Source organism: Lampetra fluviatilis, chromosome 46, assembly GCF_964198595.1.
Source record: "Lampetra fluviatilis chromosome 46, kcLamFluv1.1, whole genome shotgun sequence".
NCBI classification, from domain to species: Eukaryota; Metazoa; Chordata; class Hyperoartia; order Petromyzontiformes; family Petromyzontidae; genus Lampetra; species Lampetra fluviatilis.
In genome coordinates, this window is record NC_136320.1 from 2,829,552 (window position 1) to 2,853,817 (window position 24,266).

General features: G+C 53.5%; 1 protein-coding gene across 2 annotated transcripts in view; it reads left to right on the plus strand.

The window, feature by feature from the left end:
* LOC144947668 (cyclin-G-associated kinase-like) overlaps nt 1-24,266 on the plus strand; it is a 55,320-nt gene that overhangs the window by 23,230 nt on the left and 7,824 nt on the right. For both annotated transcript variants that reach the window (XM_078876927.1, XM_078876928.1), the window contains 15 exons: nt 1,772-1,821; nt 2,931-3,079; nt 5,814-5,936; nt 7,448-7,581; nt 8,208-8,402; nt 9,822-9,939; nt 10,224-10,303; nt 11,402-11,598; nt 12,491-12,622; nt 13,736-14,209; nt 14,392-14,526; nt 14,951-15,100; nt 16,278-16,385; nt 17,224-17,520; nt 21,273-21,427. In XM_078876927.1, coding sequence (XP_078733053.1) covers nt 1,772-1,821; nt 2,931-3,079; nt 5,814-5,936; nt 7,448-7,581; nt 8,208-8,402; nt 9,822-9,939; nt 10,224-10,303; nt 11,402-11,598; nt 12,491-12,622; nt 13,736-14,209; nt 14,392-14,526; nt 14,951-15,100; nt 16,278-16,385; nt 17,224-17,520; nt 21,273-21,427 — 2,497 coding nt within the window. The remainder of the gene's footprint in view (nt 1-1,771; nt 1,822-2,930; nt 3,080-5,813; nt 5,937-7,447; nt 7,582-8,207; nt 8,403-9,821; nt 9,940-10,223; nt 10,304-11,401; nt 11,599-12,490; nt 12,623-13,735; nt 14,210-14,391; nt 14,527-14,950; nt 15,101-16,277; nt 16,386-17,223; nt 17,521-21,272; nt 21,428-24,266) is intronic.

A 24,266-nucleotide genomic window follows, 5' to 3' on the forward strand; every position in this document is an offset into this window, starting at 1 on the left:
GCTCCCTTCCTCTACTTGTCCCTGGCCGCCAGCTTCTCCGAGCGAGAGAAGCTCATGGGCGGAGGAGGTGGAGGCCGAGGAGGTGGCCGGAGGTCTCGCGAATGCGGCAGATTTGCCGCTACAGTCGAGACTCGGCGATAGGGAGGGGGCTCGCTTTGGGGGCTTTGCTTGGAGGGACCCCTGGGAAGAGGGCTCGCTTGGGGGCTTTGCTTGGAGGGACCCCTGGGAAGAGGGCTCGCTTGGGGGCTTTGCTTGGAGGGACCCCTGGGAAGAGGGCTCGTTTGGGTGCTTGGGGTTGGTGCCGGAGGGTCGAAGCTTGGAGTAGAAGGGCGCTGACCTGACTGTACGCAGGTTTTGCGGTAACGCTCAGGTGCCTCAACTGCCGTATGCACACGGTGCCGCTCCTCGCCGAGCCGCTGCTGGAAGAGGGCTTCCCCATGCCACGCGAGTCTGTACGGATTGGCGAAGGCGGGGAGCGCACACGTGAAGCGCAATGAATTCCCTTCGACGATAGACGTTGCTGCACCGCCCTCTGCTGCTCACAGCGTAGCACCGCAGCAGCCTAGAACGCCTGTTGTAGGCCGCTGCAACACTCATTGTAGTAGCCTGCACCTCCGATTCACACCCCGCAACTCCGATTAGCACGGTCGGCTACGTACGGTGGTGCGAATGGAGTTCAACGTACGTACACACACACCTGTTGTGACCCGCACGGTTTGGGGAGGCCCTCATCCAGCAGTGGATTGACGCGAAGGCTCTACATGTGTTGTATACATTACCCAGTGTAGCACTTCAATTCAATTCCATTGGTGTCCTCATGAAAGTTGTGCGGCCACGAGATTGTTACGTGCAGTTTAGCTTGTGAAACGGATTGTATTTGCAGCTGAAGGCAGAGAGGCGGCACAGTGGCACAGCGGCAACACTTGTGCCTCAAAGCAAGAAGGGCCTCGGTTCCATTACCAACTCGGGCACCTTTCCGCGTGGAGATTCTAAGTTCTCCCCCGGTTCTGTATCTCTTTCCTGCGGGTTCTGCGATTTCCTCCCATAGCTGCCAAACATAAAACATTCAGTGTAACTAGTCTGGGCCAAACACCGCAATGCATAAAATAAATACCTGCAATTTACTCAATAGGAGGGCACCCTCTTGAAAATGACTCTTGAGACTCAGTGATGCTTTCCTGGGTAGACAAGCGTAGTAATAATAGTAATAGATGAACATGCTTCAGCGCTGTCCAGTTTTAGCTGGACAGCTTGTTAGTGAACCAAAACCCCGAAGACAAACTCTACATTTGAACACTTTCCGATTAAGGTTGAAACCGTAATGCATTCGCTCTCTCCGTGCGTCTGCTCGATCGCTCCTGTCCGTCTGTCCGTATCAGGATGGGGGTCACGGTAACTCTCTTACAGATGACCCAATATGAACGGAACTTGAGCGTCAAGTTGTGTCGCTATTAACGAACTCGCCCGAGAGGTAGCCGGCCACATTGATCCAGGGGGGTTGCCCTAGCCCTCCCTTGGCAGCGCCGCTTTCGCAGCCGCGCTGTCTCGCCGCGGCCTACGAACAGGCTCCTGACGGCCTCCTTTGTATTTGGATTATCTGCAGTGCTTCCGATGATTGATTTGGTGAAGTGTGGAGGGCCAATGGGCCGATTCACTTAAAAAAAAAAATACTTTGGAGGCACTGACTGTAGGTTGATGGTTGTGTTTTGTTTGGTGGCGCTTCATGGCGCACGGAGCGCAGTGCTTTAACAAAATGTGGTCATCGTTTCAGTTACACGAAAGGAGACCTGGACATCTCGTACATCACGACGCGGGTAGCAGGTGAGTGCGGCCTTGAGTCCGTGGACCAGTGCATCGACATTCACTTGCGAGACGTGCATTTCGCAACCTCTCTCTCGAGAGAGAGAGAGAGACGCGGCCAATCGCTGCTGGGATATTTATGAGGCGTTCTACTTGCGCATCGTATTTCAACCAATTAAAACAATGATTTTCACAGGAATCTTTATCCATCTCCCTTGATGAGAGCAAAAATGCTCGTTAAATACCGCGGTGTCGGACATACTGAGACGAACCGACTTGTTTATCCTCGCTCGGATAGTGGTGGTGCATTTAGTTTTGTATATCGTTTTGTATATGGCTTGTGGTGGTGTGGACGACAATGGGGAGGCTGCTGGTGATGGTCTTTCTAAGAGTGCGGTGTGAGGGTACGGTGAGCGTGTGTATCGGTTAGCAGACTGCGCTAAAAACCCGGCGACCCGAGTTCGATTCCCACTTACGGCCAACACCAGTGAGGATTATCTGAACCGGTCCTGGGCCTCCCCCAGGTCGACTCAGTCTCAAATTGGTACCTGGTGTGGTGTGTAAGCATCAACATTGGGGGAGACAAAGGCGGCCAGGTTTAGTGTTGGCCACCCTCCGCCTCGTGTGCCGTGCCGGCCTTCATAGGTGCTACTCGCTTACAGCCCTAGCTGTCCGTTAATTTGCGACACGGGGGATCGTGGGCTTTGTGATCGCTGCCGGTGGCCCTGCGCTCGAATCGGTGTGGCTGTACGCAGTTGGTTTAATCGCTGTGTGTGTTGCTGAGGTGGTGTGGGCTGCAGTGGTGCGGCAGGGAAACGGCGTGGCTGACCGTGGTACGGCCAGAGTCGTGTGGCTGACCGTGGTACGGCCAGAGTCGTGTGGCTGACCGTGGTACGGCCAGAGTCGTGTGGCTGACCGTGGTACGGCCAGAGTCGTGTGGCTGACCGTGGTACGGCCAGAGTCGTGTGGCTGACCGTGGTACGGCCAGAGTCGTGTGGCTGACCGTGGTACGGCCAGAGTCGTGTGGCTGACCGTGGTACGGCCAGAGTCGTGTGGCTGACCGTGGTACGGCCAGAGTCGTGTGGCTGACCCGCGTTGTGGCTGTACGCGTTGTGGCCGCATCTCCCCAGTTATGTCGTACCCGGCGGAGGGAGTCGAGTCGGCGTTCAAGAACCACATTGAGGACGTCCGCGCGTACTTGGACTCGCGGCACCCCGACCACTACGCCGTCTTCAACCTCTGCCAGCGTGGCTACCGCCCCGCGCGCTTCCACAACCGGGTACAGCCGGCTTTCCGTGCCACAGCTGCCGCTAGGAAGCGTTATCATCGTAGCCCTTGTCTGCGGCGTTATTGTGATCTTCGTCGTTTTTGAAACCATCACTGTAGCTATTGCGATTATTGTCTTTGTAATTTTCCTTGACGCCATTGATATCGTCATCACCAAATCTTGTCTGCGGCGTTATCTTCGTATTCATCATTCATGGAGTTGGCTAAGCATCCCAATGTAGGATCACAGAACTTGGGCAATCGCTGGTGCTGGTTCTGGTCACCTTCCCAAGCGCGTGTCTGTGCCTTCCCGTGCCTCCGAGCGAAAATTGAAAAGCATTACAAATTCGGCATGAATGACGCCGCTATGTATATATATTTTAAAAAATCATGCAAATATTATTATTTATAATTTGAGCATCAGCATTGATGTCATTGCCATTTTGTTTGTGTTATTAGAATGTTATCATCGCCATTCATTATCACTGACATCATCATCGTCGTGAATATTGTCATCATCGTTTTTATCATCATTACATTTCTTGTCCGTCGTCACAGTCACCGTCATTTAAACGTCGCCCACCTGTGTTGGCTTGTGCGACCATCGCGCTTCAGCCACATCCCGGTGAGCGTGGGCTGCAATTGTGAAGTCATCGTGCTCGGCTGCGCAGGGACTTGCAAACTCGCTGGCACATGTGCCTTCATTGAGCAAAGCAATTAACCACCCCAAGCCGTTATCGACATGACGCCCATGACCATTCCGCATCCCTGTCTCGCTCCACGTGATAGTTTTAATTAATAACAGTAATTACGTAAATATTTCTTCGACTGTAGGCCTTGTTGTTACATCTGACGGTGTTTCTACAGAAAGCAAAACGCAGAATTGAAATGGTTAACGAAGCCTTCGGAAATAAAATCCTGGACTCGTATTTGTCGAAGAGCGTTCCAGTTTCAAGTGTATTTGCTTTCACCAGCTGATAACCCAAGGGACGAGGATAGAGTCTCATTAGCGAGCATGACCTGGTTCGCATAGAATGACACAAGCAATCGTATGAAAAACAAGTGCAAAAATGAAGCATTTGTAAATCGGAGCAAAAAACAACCGAATAGAAATCAAAGCAAAAAAGAAGGGTGTTTGCCAAGCATGACTCGGCTGATGAGATACTGGATGTCGAAGCCGGTCCAGAGTTTGCTTGCGTCGAATCGACTTCGCTGAAATTGCATGCTCCCAGACGGCCGTGTGGCTGATAGGATGTGTAAAAATAGAAAGAAAAGATTTGTTCATGTGGCGAGACAAATGTGGGAAGTCGGAGGCGAATTGTCTGAAAGAATATCGACTGAATGGTCGCAATGAAGGATCGCAGTTGGATTCAAGTTGTTACATTGCGGTGAATTGTCGTGCCTCAAGTGGCTGTAGTAGGAGTCGCGCCAACCTGTCACGTACAACGTACGCCACACGAAGTATATGAGTAGTCACGTACAACTTACACAACACAAAGTATGTCAGCAGTTACTAACAACATGCACCACACGACGTATGTGAGTCGTGACGTGTGACATCCAATATGTGTATTTTGAGTTGACGAATTTGCCGTGTATCAATGTACCACTCCACTGCTATTGGACGGTATGGAATTTACAATAATGATTAAGGGTCTTCTTTCTATGGCTGATGTTGATGTGGAGCAACTATGGAAACCACTTTGGACTCGGAAAGAGATGCGCCTTTACTGTAAAAAAGGAGTTATTGTGGCAGAGCTGCTCTTTGTATTACTGAAGGGTTCGGATGGCTGGACAATAAAGCAAAAAAAACAGTTTTTTGGATTTGAGCCCAGTAATCTGAGATAAATGCTAGGTATGTTGTTGGTCAGACAGGATGAGCAATGCACAAGTCTGGTAGAGAGCATTTGCACGTAATTTTAAGCTATAATTTTCATCTATAATTTCGCAACAGCAAGAACAAAAAACACATCACCCCCATGCAAGACAGACAAGGGGGCCGATTACAGGAGACCGGCATCGGAGCGGCCTCCTCGAGTCCGGCAACCGATGGGAAGAGAGGACCAAAGAGCAGACGGCGGGATGAGACTGTCAGGGCGGGTGTTTGAGGGCACGTCTCTACGGCTGCGTGGCAGCTGCAGCATCTGGAAAGAGGGGGGTAGGAAGCGTGGTGGTGGTGGCAGAGGTCGCAAACGGGTTTTGATTCCTTACCCGTACCCGTACCCGGCCGCACCAGGGTCGCAAACGGGTACCCGTACCTGGCCGGGTACGGGTAGCCGGGTATCGGGTAGGGTACGGGTATCGGGTACCCGGTTGCGACCTCTGGGTGGTGGTGACATCAACGGCCTTGGCTCCGTTGACATCTTGATCTTGAGTCGCAGATGGAACGAGCAGATAAGCAGCAGAAGAAGATTACGGGAATAAAGTCCGCGAATAACAGAGCGACTCATTTGACTAACGCTCCGTGATGAGGGTGGACGTGGGCACCCCACCTCAGCGACTCAACAGACGTCGCACTTAAGCCGCAGAGAGATTTTTACGAAGGTGTTAATTTTGTTCAACCGAAGCGGAGAACTCAAGAGACCAACTTCGGGGCCTCATTTGCAAGGGTGACCTGGGTCCACACCGTGACAAATGTACTTGCGCGTAAACAGACTCGAAGAATGTGCGTCAAATACAACGGCGGCAGAGCAGCGCGCGCCACGCGTCTCAGCCATCCGTGTCGTGGTTTGTTCCGCGCGGTTCAGGTCTCGGAGTACGCCTTCCCGACGCGCCGCGCTCCCAACCTCGGCTGCCTCTACACCTTCTGCAAGGACCTGCTCGTGTGGCTCAAGCAGGACCCCAAAAACATCTGCGTCGTGCACTGCCTGGTACGTGCGAGTGACAGCCGCGTCGTCCCCTCGCGGGCATCGTCGCTCGCTCGGAATTCGCCCTCCGAGGTGGTCGGTGGGGTCGGAGGGGGTCGGGGGGGGGGTCTGTGGGTTTGGTGGGGTCTGCGAAGTCTGTGGGGTCGGCGGGATCGGTGAGGTCGGCCGGGTCGGCGTTTCTCTCAGGACGAGGAAGCGATGGCCTGCAGGCTGTACCGGGGCGCGGCACGGTGGCGCAGTGGGAACGCCTGTGCCTCGCTGCCTTGGGGAACTCAATTATACGTTGCTCCACAGCTGTAAAAGGACAAAAATAAAAGCGTTGACCTTTTAGGTTACGGCCCTTTTTAAATAGCATGTACAGAGAGAGGCCAGGGGCAAGACAGAGTGGATGGAAAGAGTATGGATTCCTGCAGTCACGAAAGCCTGTTATCCAATAATAGGCGTTAGACACTGCACTTGTTAACACCATGGTGTTCAGATGATAATTTTTTAAATTGTTGTATGGCCTTTTTTTTATTGCCATACGACTAGTTCCGCTATTATTAGCCATTGAGCAACAGACATCCACTTCAGTAATCAAAAAGTATACCTGCCAAATAAGCAGCTTTTTATTGAAAGTAATAGGGTAAGATGTAAAATTATAAATAGAGCAAGAAGGGCCTGGGTTAAAATCCCGACTCGGGCCTAACCTGTCTCAGGTTAGGTGCCTGAGTTCAAATAAAGCGCTTTTCTGCATGGCGTTTGCACGTTCTCCCCCCTGTTCTACAAGGGTTTCCTCTGGGTTCTCTGCTTTCATGAACCCAGAGCGAAAGCACACAGTGTCATCGGTGTTGGCCAAACATCCCGATGTAGCAGGAACCTCCCTCGGACTCGGCGTGCTTTTCCGAGGAAGTCGCCCCCGCGTACCTCTCATCGGCACGGTTGGCTACGTACGGTGCGAAAGAAGTTCAACATGCGTACACACAAGGTGTAAATCCTGGCCCGCTGCTTCATTCGTACGGCCCGTGGCCACATGACGCCCACGACTTCGAAGCGGCACGCAAGTGATATACAGTGAGGGAAAAAAGTATTTGATCCCTTGCTGATTTTGTACATTTGCCCACTGACAACGAAATGATCAGTCTATAATTTTAATGGTAGGTTTATTTGAACAGTGAGAGACAGAATAACAACAACAACATTTTTGCAGAGGGGTCAAATACTTATTTCCCTCATTAAAATGCAAATCAATTTATAACATTTTTGACATGCGTTTTTCTGGATTTTTTTGTTGTTATTCTGTCTCTCACTGTTCAAATAAACCTACCATTAAAATTATAGACCGATCATTTCTTTGTCAGTGGGCAAACGTACAAAATCAGCAGGGGATCAAATACTTTTTTCCCTCACTGTACCCATCGCTGCAAGCTTCTTGGCAGCACTCATCGGGAACTAGAGGGGGCGGCGGTGGCAGCGTTGGGGGGGGACGGAGACGACGACTATATCCGACACTGACGCGTTTCCCGTTGGACTAGGACGGGCGTGCCGTGTCGGCGGTGGCGGTGTGCTCCTTCCTGTGCTTCTGCCGGCTCTTCAGCACTGCCGAGGCGGCGCTCTACATGTACAGCCTGCGCCGCTGCCCTCCTGGAATCTGGCCGTCGCACAAGCGGTGAGAGAGAGAGAGGCGGCCACGCGACGCCGCGCTTGTTTCGGTGGGGGTCGCGTCAAAAATCCCGCCGGGCATCATTCGCAAGAGGAGGCCCTCGTGAGTGTGCCAGCAGCGTCGGGGTTGCCAAACTCGAAACTGACACCGCAAATTGCTCGATTGGAACTATGCGTAGCAATCATCGCCCCCCCCCACCACCACCACTACTGGCAGACCAAATGCTCTAAACAGCTAATTTCGAACGGCACTCATCCTGTTTTGTCTCGAGTTCTCAGGAAGTTAATTAAACTACGTTAGCTTGAAAGTTGATGGCACCCCGCGTATGTGTACGAGTGTGCGCGCTGCGCTCCGAACCCGGCAACCCGGGTTCGATTCCCGCTCACGGCCAACACCAGTGACGAATTTCTGAATCGGTCCTCGGCCTCCCCTAGGTCGACTCAGCCTCAAATGAGTACCTGATGCGATGTGCAAATATCGGCACTGGGGAGACAAAGGCGGCCGGGCGTGGTGCTGGCCACCCACCCCCTCGCGTGCCGTGCCAGCCTTGCTAACAGCACCTCCCCCAGGAGTCCGTTGAGGTTATACGGGGTCTCTCTGTCTTTGTGCGTGCGCCGCCGGCGCTGCTGCAGCTACATCGAGTACGTGTGCGACATGGTGGCGGACGAGCCCATCATCCCGCACGGCAAGCCCGTGTGCCTGCGCTCCGTGACGCTCTCTCCCGTGCCGCTCTTCAACAAGCAGCGCAACGGCTGCCGCCCGTTCTGCGAGGTCTACGTCGGGGAGGAGCGAATCCTCACCACCTCGCAGGAGTACGACAAGATGAGGTGGGCGCGCCGCGGACGCAGGTGCCCGCTGTTCGGAGTCGCCCGACGTCGGGAGGGGGCTTCCTCGGGAAGTTAATGAACCCTTTTCCCATTCCGATGACGGAATACGCGTACGTCAGCAGTTTTTTTTTCCGGATCTGTTACGATAACGTACGTGTACGTCATCACAACGGAACCGCAAGAAAAACTGACGTTGATTTTTCTTGACCGAGGCTCCCGCAAGGCCATGCGGGAGGGAGTGTGGCACAGTTTGGCGCTGCTATCGTAGTGTGCGGAGGTCGTGTCGCTACGGTTCTCTGCAGGAAAAAGAACGGCGCTTCGCTTCTCTGCATAGAATTAACACCGAACCGCTTGCGTGTACCAAGATTCATTGGTGAACAGGAGCCACCGTGCAACTTGCGGTTGTCTCGGATCGGGAAAGGGTTAACATTTTTCTGTTGATAAAATCAACGATTTTTGGCTTTTGATGGAGCCGCCCTCTCTACGCGCGATACGCGATCTTACATCTCTTCCCAACACATTTGAAAGGGGACCCCCCGTGGCAGCTGTCCCTGATCGGCACAAAGTGACTCAGCACCTGGCCTGCAAACGGGGGGGTAGGTGGGGGACGTTGGGATTAGTCTGCCACTAGGAGAGGGGGGCGGCAATTTCTCCGTGTAATCCCAGTTGATAAATTTGAATTGACGAACGGCTCGGCAGCCAATGGATGGGCAGCTCTAACCGGAGGTGGCGGGAAGAACTCGGGTGAGGGGGAGGGAGGTGTGGGGGGCGGATGGTCTAAAACGTCGAGCGACCAGCAACAAACAGCACTGCCAGAGTTGTTAATAGATGAGAGTCGAGGACACGTGTATTGAATTGAGCAAGGCTTTGAGGGTTTGGGGACAAGAGACGCTAGAGGAGGGAATTCCAATGAGGTGCAGTGCGTGGGAAGAAGCAAAAAGTGGAGTGCTGTGCCCTGCAGTGACGGCGGAGGTGGTGGCGCTGGTGGTGGTGGTAGTGACAGCGGCGGTGATGGTGGCGGTGGCGGTGGCGGTGGCGATGGTGGTGGTGGTGGTGGAACACCGCGTTGGTGAGACGACACAGTCGGGTAGTGTGGGTGCGCAGCCTCTTTCGACCGACCCGGCTGCCTCAGTGAGAGTGATGCCCGGTGTGGTCTGTTGGGCACGGAAATCCGTTCCGGGTCGCTGACGTGGCTGCCGCGCTGCCAGCTCACTGCTCGGACCTCCGAGCCTCCCAGCCCCCCCTTCAAGTGAAGGCGCTTTTAAAGGGCATTTAGGCATTTAAAGGGCATGGACACTGGTAAAGAGCATGGACTCTGGGTAAAGGACATGACGCTGGGTAAAGGACATGGATGCTAGGTAAAGGGCATGACGCTGGCTAAAGGGCATTGACGCTGAGTAAAGGCATGGATGCTTGCAGGGATTTCCAAGTGGAGGACAAGAAGGCGGTGATTCCCATGGGCGTGACGGTGTCGGGCGACATCCTGATCATCATGTACCACGCAAGGTCCACACTCGGAGGACGCCTGCAGGCCAAGGTACCCGCCATCGTTTATTGACACCGGCAACGTCATCGTTGGCCGTGGTCAATCCACTGCTGGACGAAGGCCTTCCCAACGTCGCCACCATCTCTCGCGATCCTGCGATGCACACGAACCGATCTCGTCACTCCATCTCCTCGGCGGACGTCACCCGCGGAGACGCATTCCTCCCCGACGGATACATAAAAAAAAAAGTTAAATTGTCGACTCGTTCAGCCGAGCAAAACATGCGTAGGCACGCGAGACGTAACGTGTTACTCCCCCCGCCGTGTGCTTCTCAGATGACCTCGATGAAGGTGTTTCAGATCCAGTTCCACACGGGCTTCATACCAAGGAACGCCACGTCCATCAAGTTTTCCAAGTGCGTATTGTGTTGTGTTGCGTAAATTGCTTCGCTCATCTGCACGCCCACATTAGCTGAAAAGCCGGTTTGGGTGCGGATCGTGTTCCTGAGCGGCAAACTGTTTTGTTCTTTAATTTCACTGAGAAACGGTACGGCCGTCGCGACGTGACAAACACAAGAAATCCAATCCACGTTAATCCATGGTTGTAGTGTTGTCTGTTTCTCAAAACATGGTTAAGTCACGATTGTCCTTGGAACCGTAGCTCCCAACGGTTCCAACCACACGCCCAAAGATGGCCCAGCTTTGCACTTTGACCTCGTACTTTACTGCGTGCTGGCATTTAATCTTTCTGATGAACTATTCAATTCTCTGACATTCGTGAAATTGCAAATTTGGTCATCGCAGTTGTACACAAATAGCTTTTATCTGTTAAAGGAGTGCTTTGCAGTGTGTTTTTTCTGAGTAATTGATGGTTTGGCATTTATATAACTTCATCATTTTTGTAATTTAATTATTTTGTGTGGATCCGACAGAATGTTCGCTAGCAGCGAGGGATCATCAAGTTGTAACGATTGGCGCAGACCTGCGCAATGACTTTGCTGCGTGAACTCCAGTTGAATAGCTTTCAAGGCGGCTTCATTCCTGAGCAATCAGTTGCGCGATTCGGTTGCGTGCAACCGAATCGCTTGCATGCAAACGTCTGCAATCGGTTGCGAGCTGTTGCGCAACCGGTAGATTGACGGACTCGACTCTCAAGAGGGGCGATCCTGCTCCGCGATCTGTAGTGACGCGTGTCGTCGCGTGCTCAATCGTGAGCTACGATTTCGCTCGTTAGATTCCTGATATAGGGAGTTGGGGGGGGGGCGGAGCTGACAGAATAAGGGGCGGGCCTATGCCGTCGAGGGCGTGGCCAGACACCACGTGCTTTGCTGCGCAACTTTCCGCTCGGGTGCGGACAAAGCGGTCGCGGGCGATCGAAGTTGCGCAGTTTGCAGAGCGATCCGGCCGCGCGGCCGTTCGGAAAGTCAGCGGGGAGGACGAGCGAGCCGTTGGCGCCGTCCGAGGGTGGCACGCCGATGACCCCCGACCTCGCGGACGCTGCGTCGGTCGCGCAGGTACGACCTGGACGCGTGCGACATCCAGGAGAAGTACCCGGAGCTCTTCCAGGTGGTGTTGGAGCTCGAGGTGGAGCCCCGCGACCGCCCCTCGCCGCACCCGGCCCAGCCCTGGGAGTCCTTCTCCGCGCGAGGCCTCACCCCCAAGCCGCTCTTCTCCAGCCGCGACGAGCAGATCAGCACTCTCGCCTCGTTCGGTGCCCACCGCCTAGACACGTTTTGTCTGTTCGTCCGTCTCTTGCCCGACAGCTGCCCGTCAGCTGCCCGACTACTACTTAAGTGCTCTCTGTGTAACGGGTGTGGGAGGTGGGCAAACCCTCGCGAAGGTTGATTGATTTCGAACTCAACTCTTTCTGTCAACTTGTGTTGCTATGAGGCAGCACAAGTTGTTGACACTAAGAGAAAACGGAAAAAAATTCACGAAAGGAGTCGCCCAGACGTGGAGATGGATTCTCTAGAGGGATAGAAGGGTGTTGGGCCAATGAGTTGTGTAAAGAATCCTTTATTTTTTTTACGTGGAGAGATGGATAATGAAGGAGACCTGTTGTGTGTTTTGTTATTTAAATTCTCTGCAAGGACGCTAATGATTATTTTGCGTTACGCTTGACATAATTTTGCCTCAAGGTGTGGTAGCTCCCCAGCTTTGATGATACAAGCGAGCCCAGCTCTCCTGGCGAGACACTGAACGTCGAAAACAGTCCAGAGTTTGTTGGTGCCGTGGGGCAGATGGTCACAGGAATGTAACAGAGATGTACCCTGCGTCTGCTTTAATTGTGTTGTCTGACGGGCTTCAGGCATCTACTTGACGCTTCGCACAACCAACCAAACAGGATTTGCGAGAGAACTTCCTAGAGGTAGTGGGGGCGTGGTGCTCTAACCCCGAGGTCAGAATTCCACGGGGTGGAACTTTTTCAAATACCGATCTGCCCCCCCCTTTGTCGTTCCGTCGCGCCAGAATGGATTAACCCGCGGATTCTCCGCACCCCGTAACTGGAATCTTTCGGCGTGATGCACCGGGCTCGCGTTTTGTTGCAAAACAATATAAATACCGATCTCACTCGAGCCGCGTGTGGGGTGTTCCTGCTTCAGGCAAACCAGAGCTGCCCAGGGAGCCCGGATCCGGCACGCAGTACGATTCCGGAAGTCCAGCGCAGAATCCAAGCGCGGTGGAACCAGACGAGCCGGGGAGCAGCAACTCCCACTCCAGCGCCGCTTGGGAGCGTGGGTCCCACTGCACTCAATCTCACAATCTCACACAATCTCACACTCGCTCACTCACACTCTCACTCACTCTCTCACAATCTCTCACTCACACTCTCACCCGCTCTCTCACACTCTCACACTCTCTCACAATCTCACTCAATCTCACACAATCTCACTCTCTCACACTCGCTCACAATCTCTCACAATCTCTCACTCTCTCACAATCTCTCACTCACACTCATCCACCCACTCACACTCACCCACTCTCTCTCTCACCCACTCTCTCACTCTCTCACTCTCTCTCACAATCTCTCACTCGCTCTCTCACACATTCACTCTCTTCTCACACTCGCTCTCTCACACTCGCTCTCTCACACTCTTACTCGCTCTTTCACACTCGCTCTCTCATGCTCTCGCACTCCCTCACTCACAAAGACAAAGATTCCCCCGAATAGTCTTGAACAGACTGTTGGGGCAAATGCTGTTAGCGAGCAGCACCTTTGAAGGCGGGCACGGCACACAAGGGAGTGAGCCACAAGCACCACGCCCGACCATAAATCGTGACCGTGAACCTTGACCATAAATCTCACCTGCCGCCATGCAGTAGATTCAGCTTAAGATTTTCACCAGTCTGCTTTTTTTTTTCTACAAATACTCTTGCGCTGCTCATTCGGGGCTGCGGTAACGGCGTCTGTCACCGCTGTGAGGAATGGGCCCCGTTTAAAGTAGGCTCCAGAACATGTTTACAAATAGTTTTTATAGCTTTGGTTTTACTATGCTTTTGACATTCCTTTACTATACCTTGCAGACAAAGTTCTTTTGTAAGCCAAAAATGTTGTCACATTTTCAGAGCTATAATTAAATTGACAGTGACTCAGCCGGTTTGAATCCTGCAACACCCGTGTATATCGATGGTGTTATTTGGTAGACGATTGGTGATAGATGGTCAAGTCCACTTACACTTCAGAACCTCCGCGCGTATATATTTTAGGCTATGGGCCTCTGTGTGTGCCTGCGTCTCCATGTCGGTCTGTAGGCTTTGTGTGTGAAAGCAGTGTCCGTGGGCTCGCACTTCGAACGATGGATGATCAAAAGCACAGTGACTAAGCACACGCGGTTCCCCATTCACAGAGCACCAGGGAGAGGAGGCGGAAGCGTTGTGCAGCGATGGAGAAGGCAGCGACGGCGAGGCCTATGCCGACTCCGTGGAAGGGCTCGCCCCTGCCGAGGACCGGCACGGCGCCGAGAACCTCTTCGACGCCGACTTCACCTCCGCTGCGCCGCCGGCATCGCAGCCGGAGGCACCGGCGCCGACCGTCGACTTGCTCGGCCTGGGCACCCACGACGGGTCGCCCTCCATCGCCGCCGCGACGTCGCAGATGAAGGCGTCGGGGAGCAACGCCGACCTTCTGAGCGACCTCTTTGCCGGGGAGCAGCAGCAGCAGCGCCAGCAGCAACGCCGGCAGCACGTGACGGAAACGGCCACCGCCGACTTGCTCGGAGGAGGAGGAGGAGGAGTCGCCGATTCGGAAGGTTTCTTCTCCGAGTCGGTGCCCGTCGCGCCGCCGTCGCAGCCCAGCGTGCAGCCGCCACCCCAGGAGTCGGGTGCGTCGATCGCGCACGCGTTGTGTGTCTGTGCGAGTGTTCGGACGTGCCATTGCACAAGCGGTGGCATTGTGAGCACCGTGCCGGGAGGACTTCCTCTGCAGACAAAAGCATTCGTCACCCTCCTCCTCCTCGTCCTCCTCCGCCCGTGTGACCCCGTGTGACCCCGTGTGGCGCTGTAGGTGGCGTGTTCGACCCCTTCTCGCTGGGTCCCACCCCGAGCGTGGCGACCGGTGACCTGTTTGGGGGGTTCCTCTCTCCCAACGCCCCCCTCGTACACAGCGCACACGGCTCCAACTCCGACCTCTTCAGTCTGGGTGAGATGCCGACAGCCCCCGCGATGAGCAACGCGGCAATGCTTGCGTGCAAATTGCGATTCCCGTTAGACGGCACAGTGGCGCCGGCACGCGATGACCCGCTCTCTTCAATGACGTCACGCAGGCTCTTTAACGTCCCCCGCGTAGCAGATGGCGAGACGTACGTTCACGGTTAATACACCCGCAGCGTTAACCGGGGCGGCCCGCCCAATTCGATCCGGCGAACTCGCCGCCGCCGGGCCGCGTCGCCGCCCGTTCTCGCTGGCCGAGGTCACGGTCGCGAACGAGACCTCCGTGTGCCCTTCGAGTCGCTCGCCTCCTCCGAGTGAAAGTGAACGCCCGAGACCTCGTGAACTTTGAGCGCGCAGAACCGATCCGGGGGAAACTTCGCTTGCTTGCGCGTGCGCTTTGTCGTTTGCTCAAGGAGGGTTTGCGCCGCCCGCCGTCGCCAAGACCCCCGAGCCCGGCAAACCGGACCTGATCGGCGGGTGGGACATGGGGCCCTCTGCGTCCACCGCGAGCGTGCCGTCGCAGCCGTGGAGCGCCGGCGGCGGCGGCCAGCCGGCCACTGGGGGTGAGCCAACTGGCGCGTTGCGCACGGCGACGTAATCATCGGCGGCGGTGGCGGCGTCCGAGAGAATATTCGCGACAAACTAAATAAGCAGCCAATCGACGCGCCCCCGTCACAGATCTGTCCCTCCTCGTGAAAATGTACGCAGACCGTCAGCCACACGCGGCTTTCTGGGAGTGCATTATTTCCGCAGTATTGGTTCAGTTTAAGACATAGGATTTCGCGACCAATATTACCCATGTCCTTAGGTTTTTTCGGTAAAGTCACGTAGGTAAAAAAATTTAAATTAATAAAAGTAAAATAACCATTACAGGTTGGGTTATTCATTAGGGTAATTTTACTTTTATTAAAAAAAATTTTTACCTACGTGACTTTACCGAAAAAACCTAAGAATATGAATCCTTGCAGTCACGAAAGCTTCAAATCTAGAATTATCCTTGTCCATAAAAGATGGGGTTTTTTTGGTTAGATCTCGGAAATAAACGGCCGATTAGTATGGTTCGTCGCTTAAACAAAACATGCCAATTCGTTGCTAGTTCAGCACTAACCGGTGGGTCGGAGAATAAACCTACAACATCGACAATTCGAGTACTGTGACGTTTCACTGTTAGTTTCAGTCATCGTCATCAGGCGACAGCCAGTGTTATGGAGAAATCCTCTTGTTGAAATAGATGGGGGATAAATGTGATGCCGTCACCTGTGAACCAATCGGGTGTGGGAGGAGTTAATGTATTTGCATATAAATTACAATGGATACACCATTACAGCTTGGGTTATTCATTAGGGTAATCAAACATACATTATGCATTTGCATTATGCATGTACATCGTGCCTGTACAAGAAATGGCAGTGCCTGTTGTCTGCTCACAGTCATCACCATCAAAGTATGGTGACCTGTATAGGCATGCAGTTAAAACGGTGTAGAACTTGATGGTTCGCTGCCAAGCTGGTGTTTTAACATCTTAACACCTGTTTTATTGCACGAAAGGGTTAAACCTATTGTTATGTTCCAGGTGTTCGTCAGTGCGGACGTTCCCACTGTTTGATGTGGATCCGAGTTGTAAAATACGCCGCGTGGCCGATGGGATGTGTGTAAAAAGAAAAATCTGTTTCGCTTCGGCACCACTCCGAGCCTTTCACCAGAACACTCATCGTCCCGCTGGTTTTGTTTTTGCCGCAGCCTCAACCGGTGTGACGGGAAGCTCCACGGCTGCCCCCCAGCCCGGCAAACCGAAAACCTTTGACCCCTTTGCGGAGCTGGCCAGCCTGGGATCCGGCCTACCTGCAGGTCAAATGCCACACCCTCACCTCTGTGCTTTTCTTTTTTTTATTTATGCTATTGTCTGATCAGTAAAGTCCAGAGGGTCCTGTCAAGTATTTTTACAATTGGGGCAGGTGTTTTTGTGTGCGACCGCGAATGGAGGAATTTGCAGGTCGTTTGTCCAGCAATTAGAATGTGTGAATGTAATTTAGCCAACACATTGTATAGGGATTTGTTTTTAGCTATGGGAGGAAACCATCTGGAGGTAACCCACGCACAAGATGGGGAGGGAACATACCAAACCCACACGCAGACAAGCACCCGGGTGCAGGAATTGACCCCTGCAATTTCTCACTGTGAGGCACAGGCATAACCACTGCGGCCTCCGCCCTCTGTCATTGCGCTCGGTGGGACGCACGTGTGGGAGGGGGTAGAGGGCCGATTGCTGAGGCAATGACGGTGGGATGAGAATGTCAGCGCAGATCTGTGGGTCTCTGTGTCAGTCTGTGGGTCTCGGTGTGAGTCTATGGGTTTCTCTGTGTCTATGGGGGTCTGTGTGCGAGTCAAAGAGCAGATGTCGGGATGAGACTGTCAGGGCAGATGTCGGAGGTCACTGCGTCTCTCCCGTGCAGCGGCTTGCGGGATTTGGCGTAGAGTAGAGCACGCGGGTAGCGAGGAGGAAGTGTGGTGGCATCAACGGCTTTGGCCACGATGACGTCTCAAGCCTCAGAGACGTTACCCGCACGTGGACTCGCAATCCCGTCCGTTGTCGTCCGTCTGTAAAGCCGGAGCCGAGATAAGTCTCCGAGAGATTGCGTGCGTGAGGTCCCGTTAGCGCGCCCGTGACCGGACGTTGTCGTTTTAGGTGGCAACCTGTTTTCTCCCAAGCAAAGTCCTCATCCGGCGAGCAACCACCAGCCGAGGCCCGGCCAACCACAGGGCTCGGCGGCGGCGGCGACAGCGGCAGCAGCGCCCGGAGCGGGGCAACCCAAGCTGAGCACGGCGCCGAGCGCAACTCGAGCTCCGCAGGCGCCGACCTGGCAACCGCAGCAGCAGCAGCAGCAACAGCAGCAACAGGCTCCGGCGAAGCCCAACTACAACGTCAACCTGGGCAGCGTCATCGGCAGCCGGGAAGACCGCGGCAAGAGAGCCGCGGGGTTCGGTGCGTTCCCTGCGTGGCCGCCGTTGTTTATTTCTGTCGTAGTCTTCGTCCGCCAACCCTCCGCAGACGTCGGTGCGTTTCACCGAGTTGCTCTCTTCTTCGTCTGGATGACGAGAACAGGGGGTGGACGTTTAGTCAAAAACGCGAATCCAGTTATTTCTCGGTGCTGCGAGGGGCGTGTAGGATTTCCCTCCAGGCTTTCTGTGTAATAAAACACTGCGGTGTTGCGCATTACGCAAAAATAAAAATTAAAAGGTCATGCACCTTCAGGGATCCACTGATGGCGTATTGCATAATGGTTAAAGGTGGAGTGTCGCGCAAGTTTTTACTGCGTGTGTTTTGAAACTCATGCTTTTCTGGCGTGATGTATCGGTTTGGAAAATGTTTCCTCAAGGTCTGGACGCGTCACCGACGCCAGTGTCGGTGTGTTTCTACGTTCAGCCATAGCCATCGTCGCGCTCGCTGACTTTTTTTTTTATCCGCCCGTAGTCGCCGTTAAATTTACAAAAACACTTTCCGTCGACGAAAATTTTCGTCGCGAATTTTGTTCAACAATCCGCTGCCTGCTGGGGGCGTAGGCCACCGCGCGACAAGAGCAGTGTGGGTAGGGGGGCGGGGGGGGTGGGGTGGTCTCGGCTCGATTCGCCAACTCGGACCGTGTCCCCCAGCGTCTCTCGTAAGAGAGCTGACGAGCTTGTACCCGGGCCGCCCCCGGAACCAGGCGTATCCGATGCCACGTGATCGGATCGCATCGGAGCACGGGGGAAGGAAGAGATGTCGGGTCGGCAGAGGTCGCAAACAGGTTTTGATTCCTTACCCGTACCCGTACCCGGCCGCACCAGGGTCGCAAACGGCTACCCGTACCCGGCCGTACGGGTAGCCGGGTATCGGGTAGGGTACGGGTATCGGGTACCCGGTTGTGACCTCTGCGGGTCGGTGGCGTTTGCTGTGTACAGCACAACCTCACCCAAGAATGTGTTCAGCCACACGTGCTGTCATTTTCTTCCTGATTGCAGCGCCGGTTGGTGAATGGGGAGGGGCGAGGGCAGGGACCCCTCTCCGATGTCACTCGCCACCCACCGTATCTGTGACAGGGCGTGCTCACCTCTGATGACCGCCGCTCAGAGGGCTTTTAGCTGATCGTGAATAGAGGCTATTTGTGTATGTCATAACACAGTTGTTTAAAACATAAACACAATTATGTTTCCTTGGTTATTGTGAAGCAATTTTTACCTTTTTGACACGAACAGTCGAGTCAAATGTGTTCCAAGACCAGCATTTCCTTACGATTATAAACAATTATAAATAACATCTCAGTCCTTTGTTAATCCACTGCTGGATGAAGGTGGTCCCCTACACAGTTTCTACCATGGGGGGTTGTCTGCCCATACTTGACCACGCTGGTCAGTGTTGGTTGGTAAAGGTAGGGTCCAGGACTGATTCAGATAATAATAACAATACCTTGCCAAGCCATGCCCTTGCCCCTCCACCCCCCCTCGCAGTGCCAGAACATGCTCCCTGGACAGAAGCTCACTTCTTCTTCACTCTGCTGTCCAGATATAGAACTGCCTCTCTGAACACATTGTTGGCGATATCACCGTTTCTGGTCTTCAGGCCTCCAAATGCCGAGCACATGGGCACCTCCTAACCTTATGGGACCGAGTCTTTTGAGCTGCAGTGAACCAATGATGATGCCGGTTAGATGTCCTGATGTCCGATACGGCTATCGTTCACACTTGCATCCAATAAAAAAAAAACTAGCTATTCCCTTTAAACAAGGGGCAGCCTTACTGAGTCTCAAGACTCTGTATGCAGATGTAGGCATCGTAACGTCTAACGGGGATGAGAAGCACGGGGCAGCGTTCAAAGAACTCGCGAAATAAAAGTCGAGTTGGCAAACCATTTGAGAAATCTGAACTCGAACCCAGGATCCTTGGCGTGCCAACTCTCAAGTGCTCGGAGCTTTGAGCCACGGGGCAACGTCAAGTTTGTAGTATTAGTTCATGTCCATTTTATGAGTGCGTTTCACGCCTATTTTACACCTTAACCGGAACATTCGAGGTCATGTTGGTTTGTCAGAGTCCACAAAAGCACGCGTGATGTTTCGGCGCAGTGAGTTTTCTTTGAAATGTGATTTTTTTTTCCCCCCTCTTTTCATGCAGCCACGCATTTATTTGCTTTTGGAGCTGGCGAGCAGCCCATTGAGCGTTGTGTGTGCTTGTCCGCTCTTGTTTTGACACCCCACCGCATGCTTTCTCAGTGTTTCTATTCAGTGGAAAATTCCATTGAGTCCGATGTTAAAGGCAGTGCCGAGTAGGCGACATCGCCCAATTTATATGAGTGTCGTACGCCACGCGCGGGCACGGCCCCAGGGTGTACAAATTACTCCGTGTGCCGATAATGGACTTCAAGCTTAGGGCTGACCCTGTTCCTCTGAGTGAGGCCAATCAATTTCAGGTTTGTACATTTTTATTTTTTCCAGTCATAAGCAAAAACTCAAAAAGACTTTGGAGCCAATTTTAGGTCGCCCTTTTAGAATACCATTAGAATTCATGTCAGTCGATCGGGATCATCCACATGTATTCCACGTGTGATGCGTTTTTTTTAAAGACCCTTCCTCAGAGAACATCCCCGGATGATGACATCAAAGATTGGCCACTCCAATTATTCACTTATCCCCACAATAGGCAGTGTCCTTGTCTGCCCTGCACGAATATGCGTGTCATGTCATTCAAAGTAGAAACATAGCAATACCATTGTCTACAATTAGCCAAATGGCATGAAAGGCTAAATATAAATATATGTCTACGTACCATCAATAAGATAATGATCAGGCTGAGACGATCACTTGAGCATCCGGTTTAATCACGAGTGCGTGAAATGGGAATTGGAACCCAGGATGTCAGCGGTGCCGACTTGACACTCAGCGGTGCCGACTTGAACCCTCTGATTCACCCAGACCCCTCTAGGCAAGGTGGAGGTGCAGCCCAGCAATGGCTTGCTAACGACACCGCTGGCAGAAGGGACTCAACTCGAGGGAGCTCTGGAGAGGCCTCTCCAGATAGTAGTTTGGCCTACTCTTACACTCGGGCCAGGCATTTTGGAAGAGGTGGCAGTCCCCACACTTTACCACCACCGCATGAGGCCTGCCAGTCTAACTAACCGTGGTTGGATCCATCTCTACTGACGGGCGGACAGAAACGGTTGGCGGGGATTTGATTAACTTTCTCCATTGACGCGCCGGGAGACCGAGTGAAATGGGCGACCTCTGGTTTGCAAGTCCGGTGCGCTGTTCACCATCGCACCACCACGGCACCGTCCCGGTGGGATTCCTTCCTTACGCTCGATCGCCCAGGAAAGCCTCACTGAGGCTCAAGGCACTTTTATCAGGAGGGCCGTGCCATTTATTTGCAGCTAGGGATGACGTTGCGATGTGTGATCCCAAATGAGTAGAGTAGGTAATTTTCCAGCATTGAGATGTTGCACCAATAACCGCTGACATAGTTACATTTTGTTAAGCTATGGGAGGAAACTGGAGAACCTGGAGGAGAAACCCATGCAGAGCAGGGAGGAAAAAAGATACAAAATTCTCACAGAAAGGCGCCCGGGAGCGTGAATCGAACCCAGGAGCTTATTGCTGCGAGGCACGAGTGTGGACGCCGCCGTTGCCGCCCTGCCGGAGCGGTTTGTTGTCGGCGCTTGACAGAGGTGCTGAGCTGAGCTCGCTGTGCTTTGTGTGCGCAACCACGCAGGGGCGCGGCCCAAGGTGCTGGAGAGCGACTTTGAGGACCTCCTCTCCAAGCAGGGCTTCTCGTCCGCCGGCGGCAAGGACCGGCGCCAGCCTCGCACCATCAAGGAGATGATGAAGGAGGAGATGGCCAAGGACATGGACCCCGAGAAGCTCAAGGTGGCTTTAAAAACATCTCTTTTTTTTGTTTATTCAAAAACCAAGCACTGCCCACACATTTGCGCGGACGCACACGATATGGCTGAGCCCTGCCAGCGAGGCCAGACCTCCGCCTCGCCCCTCTCTGTGTGCGCAACAGCGTGTTTGCGCGAGCACGCGATGCCCCGAGTACGCCACCAGTCTCGCTCTTCGCTGCACGAGGCGCCGCAACCTTCAGACGAGGCTGCCGTTGGACACTCGGGCCCAAGCCCGTCCTGACGGAAGGCGCCCTTTGCGGCCCCGTCGCACGCCTCTCCAGCTCGCGTTGTCCCGCGGTGTTGCTTGCGGTCTCGCACGCACACGGAGATGCCGTGGTCGCGGCTCGGTTACGCATCGTGCGCCCTTCACAGGGACCACGCCAGGGTCACCTTGCCCACCGGACTTGGCTGTCCAGAGTGAAGTTAACCTCTTGCGAATTGTACAGAGGTGCGGGCCACGTTGATAACGGCGAAAGCTTTTCTAGTAAGCGCGCAAACAGAAATGCTGCAATTCGCCACAATTCAATGGGCATGTCTGCTGTCGAGTGCGCTCAAAAGCAGTGAATTGACCTGGGGTTTGGGTGTGGTTCCAGAGCTGCGCTCGATTCCCAGCGCAACAAAGGGGAGTGCAGGGAGCGGCTCGTTAGCGATCGCTCGCTCCGCATTGTGACGGCGTTGGGCTCACAGCTGCTTGGAAGCGCACACTGTGAATGGACAGGGTTGCGTCCGCTCGCGTTGCCTCCGCTCGTAGTCCCGCTCGGAGGCTGTGCCTTGTGCAGTCGCTCGACAAGCTGGACGAGCAGCGTACTCGGAGCTCTGCGAGAGCGGCAGCTACTTACACGAGCAGTGCTCCACTTGCATCTTGCCGGAGCAGACGCCGCGAGTCTCTTCTTTCCCAGTGGAAGTTCTTGAATAAGGATTCCTCGACTTGAACCGCATGGGGGCAGGGGAGGAACCGGTCTTGCAGTTGATATCTCAGCGGGACAAAGGAACCCATCATTCCAGCGGTCACTTCAGTTGTAAATTGCATCGCCCATGGGCAGTGTTAATGCAGGGTGTAGTCACTTCCTTTCTCTTCATCACCATCCACATGCGGGGTTGTTGTCTTCGCCCTCTCCACGATCCTCCCTTTGCGACTCCTTGAGGAGTTCCACGCATTTGTAAGGTTGGTCACCACCCGGTCGCCCCGTTCCCATGCGCTGAGCGGACACAGAGGCGGTCGCACAGAGGCGGCACAAATTCTCAAAGTTCATCTTGACGTGCTCTTTGGTTCTTTCGGTAAAGTCGCGTAGGTAGAAAATAATAGATCACGACCGTCATCAGGTGAGACAATCACAGCGGGAAACTGCTGAACCAGGATTCCTGCAGTCACGAAAGCTTCAAATCCAGATTAACCTTAACATTTATGAACTTTATATAATTAAGTTCTGGAAATAACGCCATGACGCACTCGTCAGTAACACCGTGGCCTTTCGTCGCAACGTGTAATACATGTACACACACAATATGTGGCCCTACTTCACAGCGAGGAAATAGATAGAGAGGCCTGAGAGATGGGGCGCACGACAAGAGTTGGAGAGTGCTCGTTACCACGTGGAGGCAGGCAATCCTCGTGGCTTGCATTGGCGTGTCACACCCTGTAATCGTTTTTTTTTTCTTCAAAACGCCGTCCCAGCGCTTTCGGCCGCCTGTTTACTTCGTCATTTTGATCCCTGGCCCCGCCGTCAAAACTGCCTGCCCTGGGTTTACATTGCACGGAGTTTTTTTTTTTGTTACGGCCGCGTCTCTCTGACGGATTGCTCCGGCTGTTGAGAAGTCTCGTATGATGATGATAAATAATAACCTGTTCTGTCACACTTGACACTTGGAAGCCTGCAGGGACGCACAGGCATTGATGGTTGAATGGTTATTTTTTTTTCTTTGCGTGTTACGTCACGTGTGGGGATATTTTTTCTGTGAAATGGTCGCAAGCGGTTGTGATGCGATTGTAAAAAAAAAAAACGCGTATGTGTTGGCACAAAAAAATAATGTTTTACTTTTAAATTCCGAGATTACTTCATCACTATTCAATGTGCTGGCTGCGTGGCTGCACGCGACCTACGGAGAGAAACCCTTCGGGTTATCGCAACAAGGGCTGCGCTTCGTGCAGGGTGCGACGCGTTTACTCTGAGAGTGCCCGGTCTCTCGCCAGAGCTCGCAACCCTTTGGCTCGTCAATTGAAATCAAGTCAAGCTGGAGGTGATTCAGTTTGACCCGGGGAGAAATTGATAGGACCAAAGATGGGGGCGTTCCCGCTGGCGAGAGTGACCTCGTCGCCAAAAAAATTACGGTAGCCAAACGACGGCAAAAGAGGTCCGGCGCAGAAGCGAAAAGAAATAAGAACAAAAGCACCTGCATGGGTATTTTGTTCCATTGGACACTCCACCCCCACAACTCCCCACTGGTGATCGGGCAGTTGTGGATAGAGTGGAGAGTTTCCCATACCTGGGCAGTGTGCTCATGACCGGCTCCGGTTTGACAGCAGAGGTCTCACTCTGAATCAGTCGAGCGGCATTATCTTTCATCGGTTGCGTAACGCTGTGTGGAAGCTACCAGGTCTGTCGCTCAACATGAAGCTTCGGGTCTTCTCGGCCACAGTAATTTCCTCCCTTCTCTACGCTTCCAAAACATGGACCCCGCTCATGGAACATCTTCGCCGTTTGGAAACGTTTAGGCTGGCCTGCTTACGATCCATCCTGGGTTTAATCAGGCTGGATTGTGTGAGGAGCTCACAAATCCTTGAAAGATCTGGACAAAATCCCATCGGTGAGCTCCTCCGGCAG